The 20,171-nt window shown below is 39.6% G+C and overlaps 1 protein-coding gene across 1 annotated transcript in view; it reads right to left on the bottom strand.

Annotated features, from left to right (window-relative positions):
- DENND1B (DENN/MADD domain containing 1B) overlaps positions 1 to 20,171 on the bottom strand; it is a 240,687-nt gene that overhangs the window by 169,014 nt on the left and 51,502 nt on the right. The window contains exon 4 of the mRNA XM_015406182.1: positions 12,902 to 13,015. Within this exon, the coding sequence (XP_015261668.1) occupies positions 12,902 to 13,015 (114 nt within the window). The remainder of the gene's footprint in view (positions 1 to 12,901; positions 13,016 to 20,171) is intronic.

Here is a 20,171-nt window from a genome sequence, read left to right on the forward strand (position 1 = left end):
TCATTTAAAAGTTGTAGGTAATTACTTTCATATAGAATCAATGTGTTACTTGAAATCCATATTCCTAAATATTTCGCTTTATGTACTACATCCATTTTTGAAATCTCTTTTATTTTTTGTATCAACTTTTGTGGGCAGTTTTTAACTATGATTTTAGTTTTTTGGAAATTGATTTTAAATCCAGCTAATTTACCAAATTCCTGTATGTCTTCTATTAAGTATGGTAGTGAGTGTTCCGGTTCTTCTAATATAAAGATCAAGCCATCTGCAAAGGCCTGTAGTTTAAACACTTCATCTTTTACTCTCAGACCTTTTATCGTTTCGTTATTTCTTATTCTATCGGCTAGCGATTCTATAGTAAATATGAACAATAATGGGGCATCCCTGTCTTGTGCTTTTCTGTATTGAGATGCTCTGCGTGGTTTCTCCATTGATTATGATTTTGGCACTTTGTTAGCTATATATAGCTTTTATCATTTTGTAAAAGTTGTTCCCACATTCCCACGCAGTCAGTTTTTGTAGCATATATGCCCAATTAATGTTATCAAACACCTTTTCCGCGTCTAAAAGTATTAACATCATCTGTTTCCCCGGATGCAATTCATAGTATTCTAACACATTAATTATAGTTCCAATATTATTTTGTATCCTTCTTTTAGGCAGGAGTCCTGACTGGTCTTTATGTATTATGTGTATTAAAACCTTTTTCAACCTGTTAGCCAGTATCTTTGCAAATAATTTATAATCCATATTTAGTAAGAGAGCCAGTTTGGTGTAGTGGTTAAGTGTGCGGACTCTAATCTGGGAGAACCAGGTTTGATTCCCCACTCCTCCACTTGCACCTGCTGATGTGACCTTGGGTCAGTCACAAGCTCTGGCACAGCTGTACCTGAAAGAGCAGTTTGTGTCAGAGTTCTCTCAGCCCCCCCCCACCTCACAGGGTGTCTGTTGTGGGAAGGGAAAAGAGTTTGTAAACCGCTCTGAGACTCCAAGTGAAGGGCGGGATATAAATCGAATCTCTTCTTCTTCTTCTCTTCTAAGGAGATAGGCCTGTAATTCCTTATTTCTTCCTCATCAGAGTTGGGTTTATGGATCAGTGTTATCACAGCTTCGTTCCATGAATTAGGTAGTTTATCTGATTTAGGAATGTTTTGTAGTAAGCTTTTGAAGGGGTCCAGTATCTGATCTTCGAATATTTGGTAGAATCCCACCTGGGCCTGGGGATTTTCTTTTTTCCCCATTATGTATTGCTTCTATTATTTCGCAGGTTGTAATTGGGTTGTTTAATATGGCTATCCGGTCCTTATTAAACTTTCCCTTTTCCCATTTCCCCTGATAATCTAGAACCTCATTCGTTCTTATTTCTGATATAAATTTTTATTTAAAAAATCTATTATCTCTTTCATGTCTTTTGGTAGAGACTTCCCTTCTCCTCTCTCATTTTTAGTCTTTTGATTACTCTTTTTCCTTCTCTTTTTTCAATTTGTATGCTAGCCATCTTGAAGGTTTATTAGCATTTTCAAAATAATACAATTTAGCCATTTTGCTACCTCTTGTGTTAAAAGTAAATTAAGTTGATGTTGTAACTTATTTAGTTTAGTCCTTGTATTCTCTGAGACCCTACTGTTATTTATAATTTTGTTTTCTTCTTCTTGTATTTTCCCTCTCAGTATATCAATTTTTTTCCTTGTTTCTTCTTCCATGTTCCCTGATTGATCCACCACCCTCTTATGAATGCCTTAAAGGCATCCCAAATTATTTCTATTAGGGTTTCCATTGTGGTATTATTCCTAAAGAACTCTTGTATTATTATTTTGTTTTTTTCTACTATTTCTTTATCCTTTAAAATCTCCATATTCAATGACCATCTTGACTTCCTACTTCTAGCTTTTAACGTTAACAATATTGGATTGTGGTCCGCAAATGTGTGTGATAATATTTGTATCTCTTCTACAATTTTAATGAGGTTGGTCGATATCCATGCCATATCGATCCTAGACCACGTGTTGTGACGGGCTGAAAAGAAAGTGAACTCCATATATCTATCAAAGAAAATTCTTCCGCCAAGTGGAAAAATGTTTTAGGTAAGATATTACTTGAATTTGAAGTTTTTGTTTTATGAGATCTTCTATCAATTTTTGGATCATACACTGAATTGATATCTCCTATAATACACATCTCATCAAAGGTTACTTTGACCAATTTTTCTTGTATTTGTTTAAAAAAAAGGGCTTGGTTTTGGTTGGGTGCATAAATACTCAATATTAAGATTATTTTTTCTTGTCTTACTATTGAAACCACTACCCCCCTTCCATCTTCTAAATTAAATTCTAATTGGGTTGCAGATATTCTTTTACATAAATTGCTACTCCCTTGACTTCTTGGAGAAACAGATGGGGAGGAGACACAATACAGTTTGCTTTTGAATTCTAGCCTTGGTGAACAATAAACAAGCCCCACTTGTTCTGAATTAAAGCTTCCAATTTGTCAACATTGCAGGCTAAGCAATCGCTGAATAGAGAGTAGGGTGGACAGTCAAAAACTCTGCTTGTCTGATCCCTGGTGATCTTTAGGAGAGTGAGACACTTCCTCAGGCTTGGGCTGATAAAATTTTCAGGATGGTTGAGAATTGGACACTGCTTGTAGGGCTCAGGAGGGTTGGTTGACATTGCCGGGAAGTGTACCGTGGGCATCTAGGATAGTTAGGAAAATGCCTGGATGATGTCCTTGAGACTATAAGGATTGGGAATGAGATACACTTGGGTGATGCCAAGAGACCTGGCTGTCACTCAGTCCATCTTGAACTTTCTAAGAGCACATTCAAAGGGCAAATCTTCTACCCTTGCTCTATGATGAGGGGCGAGGATTGTAGTTCTCAGTCAGGAGTGTCTGTCTTTTTAACACTAAAGCAGAGACTACTGACCTAGGTCTAAGCTCCGGGGACAAAGGCAATATAGAAACCAAACTAGAAGGTTCCAAAATTTCAGATAATTCACTTTCAGAAAGAGAGACAGGTGAGTAATTTCTCTGCCGAGGTGTAAACAATTAGGTTTGTGGAACCAACATATCTGCTGGAACCAGCCTTTTTCTTTTCTTGTCTGTGTGCTTGTCTGGAAGTCATGGTTGACTTCTGGCAACCCCTACTGGAGGCTTGGACGTTTTTTCAGAGAGGTGGCTTGATTAACCTGCCTCTGCATCCCACTTCTAGTATTCCTTGGAGGTCACCCTTTCAAGTACTTGCCAGAGATGGTCCTGCTTAGCTTCCACGTTCTGATGGGATTGGGCTTGCCTGGGCTATCTGGGTCAGGGCAGACTTTTTCTTATGGGATGAACTCAACTGAGAAGATGGATCCAAGCTTCTCAAGGAGTTTTGTATTCTCCTTGGCCTTCATTGCTAAAAATTCTGACTGATGTCAAGGAGAAAAACAAAACTGTGGAACTGTGCTTGGAGTCAAAGGAGCCAAGGCTGATGCTGGAACTAAGACAGCTGTAGCAACTGGAACTGGTGGCACTGAGGAGGCATGCTCAGGCTTTTTATGGCCCTTCTGCTCTGCTAGGGTTCTAGATAGGACTGTGCCTTTCAGGGCAGTTTCTGAAAAAAGCAGCTTTAACACAAAAAGCCCTTTCATTAGGAGCCTTTAGGGTAAACTGTTTCACCATGAAATCTTCTTTGGAATCAAGTCAGAAAGTACTTGCCAGAGATGGCCCTGCTTAGCTTCCACGTTCTGATGGGATCGGACTTGCCTGGGCTATCTGGGTCAGGGCAGACTTTTTCTTATGGGATGAACTCAACTGAGAAGATGGATCCAAGCTTCTCAAGGAGTTTTGTATTCTCCTTGGCCTTCATTGCTAAAAATTCTGACTGATGTCAAGGAGAAAAACAAAACTGTGGAACTGTGCTTGGAGTCAAAGGAGCCAAGGCTGATGCTGGAACTAAGACAGCTGTAGCAACTGGAACTGGTGGCACTGAGGAGGCATGCTCAGGCCTTTTATGGCCCTTCTGCTCTGCTAGGGTTCTAGATAGGACTGTGCCTTTCAGGGCAGTTTCTGAAAAAAGCAGCTTTAACACAAAAAGCCCTTTCATTAGGAGCCTTTAGGGTAAACTGTTTCACCATGAAATCTTCTTTGGAATCAAGTCAGGAACTGACGAGTGAAGGGAGAGACGTCCTCTTTCAGAAGCAGAGAAAGAAGACCTGAGGGAGGGATGTGCTCTCCTCCCTTTTACTGACTCTTAACTGACAGAAATTGTGGCTTGAAGGTCACTGAGGGCCTTCTACTATTGGGGCAGGAGGTAGATTTCAGATTTTTCTGCAAATACGAGGGGGTTTTTTGTTTTTTTTTAAGGTTTGCAGAAAGATTTGTCTTGTCTGTTTATGGATGTAGTTTCCGGATTAAGTATTCACAGTTTTAACCATGCTGAGAATTAATAATAATGCTTTCGATTTATTAATCGCTTTCCTCACAAGTGGGCTCAAAGTGATTTACAGTTACACTTTTAGACAGGGGACTAACAATGTTTCATAGGGGATAGGAAAGACAACATATAATTCATTTTTTTAAATTGCACATGCCGTGACTGCACGGTGGAAACGTCTCTGGCTTGGATCAGTCATGTCCCGACCGGCTGCGTTGACCGGCTTGATGACATTGGGGCTTCAGGACCCGTATGTCGTATCGCCACACTGCCACCGCCTGGCCAGAGCATCCCACTGCAGGGATTTTTGTAGCCGAGTAGTTTCTTCCGCCTTTCCGATCCTGGAGCAGGACGTCCCAACTGATAGCTAACACCTTCCCACAGGGGAGTTGGTGTGCCCACCCTCTCTAAGGAGTGGTTTCCATTTTATCTACTCGCCGAGGCTTTCGAATTGCTGGGTGGACAATGAGCTGTATCTGAATATATTGATTACACCAGGGTGAATAAACTGAAACTTAATCTACACAAGACTGAGATTCTGATTGATGGGAGGGTGATCTAGATATAGAAGACATGTCTATTCTCAGTGGGTCACAATCCCTTTTAAGGACCACTGTCAAACTCTGGTTTTGATATGACTCACTACCTACACCCTTTCCTGGAGTAAAGAAACCTGGCTGCCATCATATATACCCTGGTAACTTCTTGATCAGACTACTGTAACACACTATAGGTAGAAGAAAGTTTGAATCCATTGGCACCTTTAACACCAACATTTTATACAAGGTTTAAGCTTTTGTGTACAAGCAGTCTTCAGATACAGATTCAAGTGGATAGCCATGTTGGTTTGAAGCAATAGAACAAAGTTTGAGTCCAGTGGCACCTTTAACAGCAACAAAGTTTAATTCTGGTTATAAGCTTTCATGCACACTTCATCAGATACCTATAGGTAGAGCTCACCTTGAACACAGTTTATAATCTTCAACTGTTCCAGAACACAGCAACTGCAGTCAGTTGTGAGATGCGTAACAGATCTTCTCTTCATTATTAACAAAGTACCTTCATAACAATTTGAAAGACCTTATCTTGATCTACCATATCTAATTCTGAGTCTGGACTCAAAATGAGGATTAAAAGAAGCCTCACAATGGGACCAGGTACTGAATGGGAAGACAGTTCTACAAACCCCTTTCATGGAAGCTTTAATCTCAAAAGTTAAAAGGGGAAGGGTGTTAGATAGAGAAGTGATGTGCGTGCAGGTGCACACACCTGAGCTTTTAAAAAATGCTGTGATAATGATATAGCATTGTGGGTTTTCCTAGCAACTGTATACAATCAGACTTTTTTTAAAAAAACACAACCACCCCAAAATATGAATGGATCAAGAGGAGGGAAAAGAGGAGGAAATGGAAGAGGGAAGGAATTGAGAGGCGATGCAGTTGCAGGGTAGATTCCCCCGGAGTCTTCATGGGTCCTCCTCTTATAAATAACTAAATGGTAAGGATCTGGCATATTTTAGGGAACTAAATTTTTTACCAGTCAGAGTTGTTGTGGTCTTTCAGCAAAGTGTACTTACTATTCAGTTACTAGTAGTCTTACCTGCTGTTTCTAAGGTTGTATAGTGTTTAATATTATTGCAAACTACAGTACCGTAATGCACTCTACATGCATCTGCCCCCTGACGTCAACTCAGGAACTCCAAAAGGTATAGAATGTTGCACCTCAGTTATTATCAGGAACTAGGCAGAGCATGTTCCTATTCTCCAGTCACTTCACTGGCTGAAAATTAAGCATGGTGCTGCCAGGAGGAGGTACAGAGGAAAGAATGCAGGGAGAGGGATATAGGGAAGCTCCTCACCCACTCCCAGCAACTCCTTATGGTTTCTCCACTGTGTAATCGGGCTATAGTAAAGGTAAAGGCTGCTGGGGGGAGAGAAGTAGGAAATTCTGAAAACAGGGGAACAGAAAATGGTTGGTTAGCACATGGGAAGGAGAGAAGGAAGCAGGGAAAGGTGCGGATATAGAGAAATCGTGTATTCCATTTGCTTTTCTCTTTTTTCCCCTTTGTGCAATCTTCACTTCTTTGGAACTAGAGCTTATTAAATGCATAAGTATTTCTTATTTTTTAAAAAACAACAGGCAATCAACCCTATAGCCCTGAAAAAATGTCCCTTGCACTCAAATTGTGTTTTCACCATATCCTCAACAGTAAAAGATTACTGTTTCACAACCTATACATACAGTTTCAAAAACAGCTGGCCTGGTAAGTATTTAGTATTGCATTGTAAATTTGAAACTGTCATAAAGTAAGAAATAATAATGGCACTGTTCTTATTAGAGCTTGCTGAAAAATTATAGCTTGCCACTTTATATTTGAGCAGCTATTTCTGCAGAATAACAGACCAAAACTTAAATGTTCAATTAAAGCAGGCAAATAGTGCCATAAAAAAATCAGCCCAATGCTTTATCTAGTCTAATATTGGACCTAGGGGTATATTCTTCAAAAGTTATTCTTTTCATTTCATTTAGTAATTTTAGAAAGGGTCTGATTATTGTTTTCACAAAATTTCAGAAGTGCTGATATCATTCCATAAACTTGTTTCAGTAAAACGTTTTGTCAGTGGAAATATTAGATATCCACCCCATTATTTCCTATGGGGAAATAATTATGGGTTTCTGGAATAAGGCACCAAAAGGACCAAAAATTTCAGAGACCCTCCCTTACTGCTCCCTCTCTACTGAAGACCCTCCCAATGTTTCATGTGAGGGGTCTAATTTTATAGACTCCTGAAGAAGGTGCCCCTAGCCATCCTTGTTTCCATGGTTTCTTATGGGAAAACGTCCTCCAGGTCACCATATTAGATCCCTTCCAGTCCAGCTTCCAACAAGGCCATGGGATGGAGACAGCAGTGGAATAGGAAGGCCTGGAATAGGGACTTACGGAAAAACCTAACAGATGTACAGTGGTTGAACATATGGAACTCTGCAGCTTACAAATCAAGTATTTTTTCCATCCGATTACAACTTTTTAAAACACATACAAGATGGTATCTTTCGCCTAAAAGATTACATCACATGCACCCTAATTACAGCCCTCTATGCTGGAAAGGGTGTGGAGAAAACAGTGATTTTTTTACATTGTTGGTGGTCGTGCCCCAAGATTCAATCCTTTTGGGAAGATATTGTGGAAGAAATATTCAAGATCACCTCACAGAGACTGCCCATGGACCCCACAATACTTCTCCTTCAATTAGTTGATGAGACTCATCCTCATACAGAAATTTCAAATCTTACATCAACGCTCCTTGCCACGGCCAGATTATCTATCGCTTCCAAATGGAAATCTCCGGATTTGCCAACTATCACTCAATGGAGAGAAAAAACTTGGGAGCATTTTATCATGGACCGTATCGCACACACTGTCACTGACAAACATTACAACTCCACCAATACACACTCCAAGTTTGTCAGAACCTGGTTCAGCTATTTACAGTATATGACTGAAAGAGATCTTCTTCCATTCAATCCAGCGTACATTGAATGGCTTAATTTTTAATGATCTGATGAGCGCTCAGTAGCGTCCACCTAAATTTTCAGTTACACAAAGGAAAAATACATTTAGATTTTAAGAACTCTTAGCTTATTCTGGGAATATGTGCATTTTGATATTAGTTCTTACGAAACTTATTACAACAATTTACAGTTACAATGTTTGTATTATGAAAAAATAGAAATATGGATGTTATATCTGTTAATTATCAATATATTGCTTAATAAAAAATTTAAAAAAGAAAAGAAAAAGAGACAGCAGTGGACACCCTCATGGATGACCTTCGGAGACATCTGGATTGGGGCAGCTCGGCAGTGTTGCCAACTACTGATCCACCACCTCGCCGATGCTGGGATTCAGGGGTCTGCCTTGCAGTGGCCTTCCTCATTTCTTCAGGGTCAGGGACAAAGGGTGGTGCTAGGGGAACGGATGTCCCAAAGGCACCCACTTGTTTGCGGTGTGCCCCACATGGCAATGCTTTCCCCAATATTATTTATTTGTTATTTGCCCAGAGGCATGGGCTGGGATATCACCAGAATGTAGATGACACCCAGCTCTATCTATTGTTAAGCGGCCAGTCTCACTGTAATCTGGGAGATTTGAACCTGGCATTGCAGGCCGTGACTGGTTGCCTTAGACTGAACCAATTGAAACTGAATCCAACGAAGACAGAGGTCCTGTACCTAAGTCGGGGTGGCCCGGGGGTAGGGATCCCACTCCTGACTTTTGACAGTGTACCGTTGGTGCTGGCGTCGGAGGTTAGGAGCTTGGAAGTGCTCTTGGATGCCTCCCTAACAATGGAGACCCAGGTAGCAGCCACTGCTAAGTCAGCCTTTTATCACCTTCAGCTGATCAAGCAGTTGGTTCCCTTCCTCGAATGCAACGACTTGGCAACAGTTATCCACGTGATGGTCACCTTGAGGCTAAACTACTGTAATGCTCTCTACATGGGGCTGCCCTTGTCCCAAATCTGGAGGCTTCAGCTGGTGCAGAATGCAGCAGCCAGGCTGTTGTTGGGTCTCCCTATGTGGGAGCACATTCAACCCATGCTAAAAGCACTGCACTGGCTGCCTATAGCATACTGAATTCGCTTCAAGATGCTGGTGCTTACCTTTAAAGCCCTTTATGGTCAGGGGCCTACCTACCTGAGGGACCACCTTTTCCCACGTACCCTAGAGAGCACTGTGGTCAGGATCCCAAATCCGTCTGGCCCTCCGGGCCCCAAAGATGCCAGGCTGGCATCGACCAGGGCCAGGACCTTTTCAGTAGCAGCTCCGTGCTGGTGGAACAAGTTCCTGGAAGACCTCAGGGCCCTGCAAGACCTTTTACAGTTCTGCAGGGCCTGTAAGACAGAGCTCTTCCTTCAGGCCTTTAGTTAAGGAGCTGCACCCAACACACTAAGGCCCTGTGCCCAATACCACCACCGACAGCCAGAGCTTCATTGACCTCAAAATCAAGCATGACTGGTCTAAGTAGAAATAAATTGATTAATACTAGTATGTTGATGCTATCCTGCTTTCGCCATTACCACTTAAATTGTTCACTAGCACCTTATGTTGTGTTTTTAAGCTTTTATTTATATTGTTGTTTTAGCTACTGCACTTTTAGGTAAGCCGCCCTGTGCCTAAAAATAAATCAATCAATCAATCAATCAATCAATCAAATCAGTAAATAATTGCACCCTTCATTTCATTGTTCTCAAAACTGGAGAGAATGTAGTCCTTCCTCTCTATTAAAGGACCCCTAAATTCCCCAAAATTAGGGTGCCCCTAGCTACCTTCATCTCCACTGACAAAAACCAGGACCAGCCCAGAGCTGCTGCTGATAGTGCTAACAGCCTAGCCAGGCAAGATTTACCCTTAAGTTTCCAGAAGTTATAGGTAGCTGTATTGGTCCAAAGAAAACCCACAAACAAAATTACACAAAACAGCGCAAGCTTTTGAGTTCTCCAGAATTCTTCATCAGGCTGGATGTATGCTATCCCTCCCCCTGCCACCCACAGGGAGCAGGAGAAGATATTTCAAACAATGAAAGAAAAAGCTACAAAATTATAGCTTGAAACATCCTACCCCCTCGGGGGGCCCAGTGTGGTGAAGAGTTCTGGAGAACTTGAAAATGTACATTCCTGTTTGTCCAAGACCAAGAGATTTAGAGCATAATCACTTTTAAAAGTCTGAATCGACATTTCAACACTGGGTGTTGAACATTCCCAAACTGGAGGAGAGCCAGCAGACATCCCCCACAAAGTGAAGCCAAACAGACCCAATGGCAAGGCTGGCAGCAGAATGGGTTCAGAAGCCCAACACAACCCAAACTCATACACTTCTCTCTCTCCCTCTCTCTCTCTCCTCTCTCTCTCTCCTCTCTCTCCTCTCTCTGAGAACATATTCTCCTTTCCTTATCATATGCAAAGCAGGTCGCACAAACATTTGTGTTCAGCTATTTTTACAGGCAACCAGGCTCTCCTTTAAAGTGGCAAAACGTTGCTTTCATTTGGCTTTTAATTAAGCAGTTTATTGTGGTCATGCTGTTTATGTTTTAATATCTGTTTTAGAGCAAACTGATGACAAGGTAACATTCACTGTGAAAATCCACAGTTGTAATAACATTTTTAATCACCTTGGCCTGTGGTGTTTTGTTGTTTATAGCACTTCTGTTTACCATTAAGTGTTCACCTAATTCTGGTACAGTTGAACCGTAGTAGCAAATGAGTAACTTCCTACAGTTCCACACTATTTTTTTAAAAAAATCGCAACCCCCCCCCCACTGTTTCAGTATACAAGTCTTGTTCAGTGGCAACATTCAGCCCAGAAAGATGTTTCTGTTGGGGGGTGGCGCACATCTGAACAGATACATGTACATTTTCCAGAAATTTTGAAACTAAGGGGGAAATGTTTCCCCTTTTCAGAAAAAAACCCAGAAATTTTGGTGGAAAACTGAAATAAAATGCATCATCTAACAGCTAGCATTTACAATTGTATTAACTGGAATATTTATGGGATTTTAAAGTATAAATTGCTTATTTTTCTACAAGCAGAATTGCAAATACACACAATACCAAAGTATTTTTATTCATTCCAAAAGAGAAAAAAAAATCCATAGGATAGATCCATGTGGTCAGCCATGTTGGTCTGAAGCAGTAGAACAAGTTAGAGTCCAGTGGCACCTTTAAGACTGTTAATCACCTTTAAAGTCGCCACTGGACTCTAACTTTGTTCCAATTAATAGGAGGTGGGGGTTTTTTTGGTCCTCTGTATGGGACTGATCACAATAAATGGGTTAAAACTCTGTGTGTGTGTGTGTGTGTGTGTGTGTGTGTGTGTGTGTGTGTGAGAGAGAGAGAGAGAGAGAGAGAGAGAGAGAGAGAGTGCAGGATACCCATCTGTCCTCAACCAGAAATATAGAAACAGAATATAAAAAAATTATCTTCAGGGGGAAAAGGGTAGACTTTTAAAAAAACTGCATCCATACAATGTCATCCTCATCTCATCCCCTTTATGGATTTCCCTCTGCTTTGCTACAAGCTTACCTGAATGACTGCATTCAAAGCAGATTTGGAGGCATGTAGACAGAAAAATGCACACTTTCAAACTTCCCGCCCATATCAGTGCTATGCTACTATTATCACAGCTTGTACTTACCACTGACCCCTCCCAGACAGTCAAGAGCTTTTTGTTAGTTTTTTAAAAAAATCGGTACTTGCTAGGGTTGCCGGGTCCTCCCCCGGTAACTGGCAAGGGATGCAGGGGTCAGGTTGCCAGATCCAGGTTGGAAAAATTCTTAGAGATTTGGGGATGGAGCCTGGGGAAGACGGGGACCTCAGTGGGGTGCAAAGCCATAGAGTCCACTCTCCAAAGCATCCATTTTCTCCAGGGAAACTGATCTCCGTAATCTGGAGATGAGTTGTAATTCCAGGGGATCCCCAGGTTGCTACTCCAAGGCATCCCGAGCTTGTTATAGTGATATAACAGTACTGATATATACTTTTGAAAGCTGACAAAAAGCCCTCAACCAGGGCAGGGGGCAAAGGCAGTTGCAGGGTATGGCAGAGGAAAGAACACAGGAAAAATGCCATATGGGCATTCTATTGTTACTGTCAATGTTTTTTGCATTTGCAGCAACAATGTCAGAACAATGGCTGCCATGTGGAAGCACTCCCAAATTTCTATTCTAGCATAAACTTTTGTGGACTAGAGCCCACCATCAGATGCAGGAAAGGGATCCTCACTAGTCATATAGAGAAACACAAAACTTTAAAGAAAAACACTGTAAATAGCATGGTCACAGCAGGGCCAGAATATGCAGGAAATACAATATAAGATATAATTATGTTAATTTCAAAGGAAATCAAGAAAAGTACAGAGAGCATTCTGATTAATAATGTCATATGAAGTGGTATAGTGCAATGAAACATATTTGTTAATTTTATGAAGATATTTTGCCAAAGTATTATTTGTCCTTGCTGCACTGTTTGAATTCATGATAGGTACACAGTAAAGGGATAATGCCAATAGACCTCATGACTGAGGTTCAGATGAACATTTTTCACATATGAAAATATACTATGTTATGAATCAACTTTCCCTTTTTTTTCTTTAGGGTCAGTCCAAAGCACATTTTCTCCTAATTAGCACTAGAGCATCACTTTGTTATTTTAGGACAATTTTATTTGCAACTTCTGTGTCAATTTTTCTGTTTTAAATAAAAAGTTATAGGAGCACTTGTATAACCTGCCAAGCCAGGGAAACTGTACACCATTTGTAAAACACCTCATTAAAATATCTTCCCTTATTAGGAAAAAAAAGTTGATAACTGTAGAAACATCTTCAAAGATTTTTAGTTATGTGAGGACGGTAATTTTAGAACATAAGAATTATCAAAGAAGAGAGGTTACACAGAAGAAAGAAAATACCAATTTATGCACTACAGTTACTCACCTTAGAATGCACAGACTCACTTTGCCTCCTGATGTTAACCGGCAAAATCCAAATCTCTGTTTACTTTCAATGTCAGTAAGTACAAAGGTAAAATGCTGCCCAACTTGAGTCACCCTAGAAACAGACAAACAATATTACTTTTTTTAATCTATATAACTATGAATAAAATTTGCACTTAAGCACTTAAATTACTTGGGCGAAAACTGGGAATAGGTTTGTAGCAATATAATTTTTTTCAAAAACAAATAAAGAATAAATATTTCACAGATTTCCTAGTAAAATTATGGATGATGAAATGTTATATAAATAATCATGGAAAAATATTCTATCTAGCCTGTAACCATAATCTAAGCACTAATGGCAATTCTTCAATAATTCTGTGCCTCTGTGGCACAAATTGTAGTGATGCATAATCATAATTCCTCTCAAAGAACCCCATTTCAGGGCTAGGGCAACAAAAATAATTCTGGAATCTCCTCTGCATTTGGAAATGTAAAACTTTATATACAACCAAAACATATATGAATATAGTCTTCTTTCTGTGTTTTAAGACTACAAACAACTCAATTATTATTGTGGTCATTCTGTAAACATTGTGCCCAGCAAATGACGACTGTCAAAATAAGATAAACATTACCCTCCCAGGGCCTAGTATAACCCAGCCACTCATCTATCCCACTGGTTCCCCAATGCCTGGCTACAAGTATCTTTATGGCCTGGCCTTGTCCATCTGGCTATCTAAATGCCTCACAAATAACTGCACTCTCTGGCCTCTTGCACACACCTTGACTGCTTCTTCCCTCCAGGCCATTCCTCCTGTATATTCTGCTATATCAAGTGCTGGTCTATTCTGAACTCCTGGCTGACAGTTTCCTTCCCTACCCCTGCTAAGATTTATATGTTATGAAAAATATGTTATGAAAAATGGAGGATTGCAAACCCCCAGATCTCCTAGAGATCTCCCAGAATTACAGCTAATCTCCAGATGACAAAGATCAGTTCCCATGGAACAAATGGCTGCTTTGGAGGGTGGTCTGTATAGCATTATACCCTGCTGAGGCCCCACTTCTCCCAAACCCCACCCTCCCAAGGCTCTACCCTAAAATCTCCAGGAACTTCCTAACCTGGAGCTGGCAACCCTGCCTCCAATACATGGCATGGCAAACTAATTTTGATCTATTCAAATGTCTTATAGCTCAAGTGCAATTTGAAAACTGAACTTGCAAAGGGCAGGTCTAATACTGAGGATTCCAGCCTCATATTGTCTGACATTTACTGGAAGGCAAGTTAAAAAAAATGCACATACTTAGGAGTCTGATAAATCTGATGTGTTTATGGTCTTTTGGGACCTACACCAACTCTGTAGTGCCATGGAAGGCTGAACTACATGCTATGATTGATGAGGAAAATCAAAATGTTTCTATTTAGACTTAAAATGCAGATAGTTACTATTCTCCCAAAGAATCACAGATGAACACAAGTCTTGGGAGCCAGTCTACTCAAAAGAGGAAGGAATAAAAAATAGTTCTGAGCAGAACAAACGCTGTTAGCTATGCTGCTGAAGCACAAACTGAATTAGATTACATTATGTGTACCATAATGTTTTAATTGTTGTTTTTATGTCTGTGTATTTATTTTAGCTCTGATTTCAATTATTTTAATGGTTTTTGGTTGGTTTTAATATGTCATTTTATTATGTATGTTTTAATTTGTTAGCTTCCTTGGTGGCCCTTACGAAGCCAAAATGGCAAGATATAAATTTAATAAAATAAATAACATTACTGTATTTCAAATTCAAATTTGTTCCACAAAACCATCTCCTTCTTGTCTGATTGAGTCAAAGGCAAATGTTCACATACATACTTGAGCATACTCTCCCTGCCTTATTTCTTTGTATATATGCATTGCCTGTGATACATGTTCCTATATCATTTCAATAGAAATAGTAAATCATTTAACACTCACTGAAGAATGTGTATAAACACCCATGATGTACAGACTACAAAGGACTCCTCAAGGTCACTATAATATATTATATTAATAAACACAGTTTTAAACACACATTTAAACAACAGGGGAACACTCTTCAGACAATGAATTAAATAGGGAGTATTTATACTGTTCCACTCGTTATCAAGGCATAATTTAAAGCTTGGAGGCCAGTCTGTTAAGAGTTACCTCTCTTTAGTTATGAAAATGCACATTCTCATTATCAAATATAAGTTGCTTACCCTTGCAAGAACACATCTTCCTGTTGATTTATAGGAGGCTGTTTAATCAGTTGGGAATGTGGAGTCATTCTTATGATAGAAAGTTCACACATAAAAGTTATGGGTGTGTATAAGCACCCATGCACTGCTTTATTATGTTGCGTATAATGCAACATAATCTGAAGGCAAGAACTGAGGTCACTTAATAAATCAGTGCTTTAGTTAATGTTTAAGAGGTGTGTATGACAGAACTTAATAAGACGATGAATGCACAGAGAAGGTGAGTAGTTTTTTTCCTCTTAGACAGTGGCATGCTTCCAACCATACAGTTCTGAATATGTAATAGCACTTAAGTCTTTGGAAAAGGGAGCAGTGATATTCACCAGCTCTACCCCTGCACACAAGATGAAGCCCACCTCATGCCCAGGCTCTCCAGCACATGTGCACAAGAAACAGCTTGTCTTCTGCATGCCCCCCCCCAAGCACACACCTGCAAGACTAAGCTCATCTCATGCATGCCCCCCTAGAGCACACATGCAAGAGGAAGCTTGTCTCATGCATGTTCCCCTAGCACATACACGCAATACAAAGCATGTCTTGTGTGCACCACCCCCATCAAGTGTGCAAGAGGAAACAACAGAATAACATTTCTAAAAATTATAGTGTTCGCAAAGAAGGGTCAAAGCTACAGCCTTAACTACAGATTTTCTGTCTTTTAATGCTGTCATAGAAGGATGGAAGTGTATTACAGTATTCATCTAACTCCTCATAAAATACAATATATGTATTTAATGATGTCAAATATCTCACCTAATTTAATTTACACAATGTGAAAAACCAAGATTGCTTTAATAATCTTCATGTTCCATTTGCCACAATCCAGTCCAAAAGCTCTTTGCCTATAAACTGAAATTCTATTCCCTATTGCAGTTTATGTATCTTCCACTATTCGGTGAAAATTTCTACTCTAAATAGATTTGTGTGTAAATTGCCAGCTGCAATATTGACTCTTTTGGTTTTAGTACCACAATCCACTATATATGCATGATGTATCTTAGGATATCCAACTATTCCCCTTGGTCTGTAATAGAAAATTATACAACAATTGTTTTGTACCACAAAAATGAACCTGCAAAGTGCAAGAAAATAATCCTTTTAATGGAGATAATTAGCTAGTCACATACCAGTAACTGGATACTGCCTATTCTCACATGTTCTTATGTTAATACACATGTTCTATCTCCAAATATGTCGCTTCAGGTAATTTTCATACCAATTCTGCATAGCAGAGTCCTTGGCTATCTCAATTTAGCAGTTCAAATAATCATTTACAGATATTTAATTGATTCCTAACCACTGGATGGCAGCAAGAGAATCGCATAAGTTTTCATTGCCCCAAGTATTCTTCAGTATTACCTTACAATTAAGGTTAGACTCTGCATCTGAGACAAAAATTATTTAAATACTTTATGGGAAATATTGCTTATTGCCTGCCTAAGGTTATATCCTATGAACACTCAGTTCTGAGCAACAGCCACTGACACTGAATAATTTCAGAATAAATGTACATAATATCAAGTTGCACACATGTACATCAAGATTTTCTGTAGATGTGTCAGCATCTTAAAGCAACCAAAGTTTGAGTCCAGTGGCACCTTTAAGACCAACAAAGATAAGTTCAAGGTATAAGCTTTCATGTACGAGCACACTTTTTCAGATACAGTGAAATAGAATTTCCTCAACCATTACATATAGGAAGCGGGGTTAGTTGCCAGGAAGGGCTAGTTCGAATCAAGATCCATAAGTAACGGGGTGATGATAGCTGAGATTGGATTAAGGCGGTTGTTAAGGTCTGTGAATGGCAGTAAATTAGAATACAAATACAAGAGTTAGCAAACAGATGTATTTTGAGTCCAGTGGCACCTTCAAGACCAACAAAGTTCAACAAAGTTCAATTCTGGGTATAAGCAGGAATTGAGAGGCTTAGCATGTGTAGATGCACACTCGTTCAGATACACTGAAACAGATTTCCTCAAATATTACATATAGGTAGGGTGGTTAGTTGCCAGGAAGAGCTAATTAGAATCAAGATGTATAAATAACTGAGCAAAAAAAAAAAAAGCTGAGGTTTGAATAATACATTTGGTAAGATATGTAAATAGCAGCAAATTGGCATACAAATAATAACAGGGTTAACAACAGATGTGAAAACTAAGTTTGAGTCCAGAGGCACCTCTAAGACTAACAAAGTTTGATTTCTGGGTATAAGTGAGAACTGAGTGGCCTAGCATGTGTAGAGAGATAAAAAAACGATATATCTGTTAAGCCCTGGCAATTCCATTGTCCTGAGTGTTGTTTCACTGTATCTGAAGAAGTGTGCTTACACACAAAAGCTTACACCTTGAATAAAACTTTGTTGGTCTTAAAGGTGCCACTGGACTCAAACTTTGTTCTGCTGCCTCAGACCAACACAGCTACCTACCTGAATCCATCTTAAAACAAGTTAAGCTAGTTCAGTTTCAGATAAACTTTGAAGCCATATTTTAGACTTAACAGCAAACCATGTATTGCTGCTAGGTGCTCATGACTAGAACGTTCTTGGTCTCACAGACTTCCTCCCTTTTCACCTCATCAGGCTAATTAAAGACTTCCATGGAAAGCCAAAAAATATGATTTGTGTTTTCCTCTACAAGCCAGGATTGCAAACCAAGAATAAATCATAGTTTGGTATTCTGGTTATCAATGAAAAACACAAACCCAGAAGAATGGACATAATGTTCAACTTCATTGCCTCACCAACAGAAAAACTGAATTGGTGAGTGAACTCAGAACACATTTGAATTGACCACAGTCTCTTTAAATGCCTTCTAGCTGTGCCCAAATAAAAGCCTAATAATATCAGTTTTTTTCAAATATCTTGACACAGAGAGTACTCCATCTTTCTGAGTTATACCTCTGAGGATGCCAGTCATAGCTACTGGCGAAACCTCAGGTCCTACAAAGCCAAGATCATGGCCATACAACCCGGAAAATCTACAAAAGCTAAGATCAGTTTTTATTCAGGCGCAGCTATTTTGGTAGCTGAATACAGATCTCTGATCTGTATTCGGTTGAATAAATACCCAAAAAATACCGATAAGGTATTTTTCAGGTATTTATTCAGCTCGGTATATACCGAGCACATACCCCTAGTCTTAATTCGGTTTTTTTAATGCTTTGTACCACTTATTTACAGAAAATATAATTTTTTGTTGGAATCCCCCGCAATTTCTGCTCACAGTTACATGTACAGCAACTTATTAACAGGAACCAGTTTCTCCCTAACCTAGGGTTTGCAAGCCAAATTCAAATCCTACTGTCAGATCCTAATTAGCATTAAACTTAATTAAGGTGACAAGGCTTTAAGTCTGTATTCATCCAGTACATTCAAGACACAAAATACCTCACATTTGGGAGCCTCCCAAGAACAAAGATTTCCTAGCATAAATACATATGGAAATATACATATGGAAATATGTATACATATACTGAATACATATGGAAATATTAACAAAATGATGATCATGTGCAAAAGTCCAATGTGAGTTTATGGAAAACATCAACATGCTCAAAAATTTAGTCATATGAATCCATCTAAAATTCATTTAAGTTCACAGAATGAGAGATAGAATGATGTGTTGCAGTTGACAGAACAGCGCATTGATCCCCAATGCACTGCCCATGGGTGCCATGGCACCTAGTGACACATTTCCTGGTATCTGCCAAGTGTTTTTAGAAAGCAGGAAGGGCCAGGTGGAGCTTTTTGCCAGCATGACTTCTGATTGGCCACTGGAGATCATATTGGCTGTACAAGGTTTTTTTTAGAAAATCATTGCTTTGGCAGCTATTCCTACCACAGCACAAGCATACTGACTGCATGACTGAAGATGAGCTGTATGTAAGCAAGATAGCATTTTTAAACAATACATGCATTTAAAAAGGCCTGTTAAGCAGAGCTTCTTCCTGAAATGTCAATGAGTTACCCTTAGAGTTATGCATAACCTCACCCTCTAGCAGTTTGTGGCCATGATAAAGGATAAAAACGGTAGGGACCTAACAGAAGCAGAAGAGATTAGGAAAAGATGGCAAGAATACACAGAAGAACTATACAAGAAAGACCTCAATGTCTTTGACAACCACGACGGTATAATCACTGACCTCGAGCCAGACATCCTGGAATGTGAAGTTAAATGGGCCTTAGAAAGCATTACTAACAACAAAGGTAGTGAAGGTGATAGTATCCCAGCTGAGCTATTCAAAGTCTTAAAAGATGATGCTGTTAAAGTGCTGCACTCAATTTGCCAGCAAATTTGGAAAACGCAACAGTGGCCACAGAATTGGAAAAGGTCCAATCCCAAAGAAGGGCAATGCCAAGGAATGTTCAAACTATCGCACAATTGCACTCATATCACACGTTAGCAAGGTCATGTTCAAGATCCTAAAAAGCTAGGCTTCAACAGTACGTGGATAGAGAACTGTCAGAACTACAAGCTGGGTTTCGAAGAGGTAGAGGAACTCGAGATCAAATTGCCAACATTCGCTGGATTATGGAGAAAGCAAGAGAGTACCAGAAAAACATCTACTTCTGCTTCATTGACTATGCTAAAGCCTTTGACTGTGTGGATCACAACAAACTATGGCAGGTCCTTAAAGAGATGGGAGTACCAGACCACCTCACATGTCTCTTGAGAAACATGTATAAGGGTCAAGAAGCGACAGTTAGAACCGGATATGGAACAACTGATTGGTTTCGCATAGGAAAAGGAGTATGACAAGGAGGTATATTGTCACCTTGCTTATTTAATATATATGCAGAGTACATCATGCGAAATGCTGGCCTGGATGAATCACAAGCGGGAATTAAGATTGCTGGGGAAAAGATCAATAACCTCAGATATGCAGACGATACCACTCTAATGGCAGAAAGTAAAGAGGATCTTAAGAGCCTCTTGCTCAGGGTAAAAGAGGAGAGCGCAAAAGTGGGCTTGAAGCTCAACATCAAAAAAACTAAGATCATAGCA

Source organism: Gekko japonicus, unplaced genomic scaffold (assembly GCF_001447785.1).
Source record: "Gekko japonicus isolate JY-2015 unplaced genomic scaffold, Gekko_japonicus_V1.1 scaffold1097, whole genome shotgun sequence".
In the NCBI taxonomy this organism is placed as follows: Eukaryota; Metazoa; Chordata; class Lepidosauria; order Squamata; family Gekkonidae; genus Gekko; species Gekko japonicus.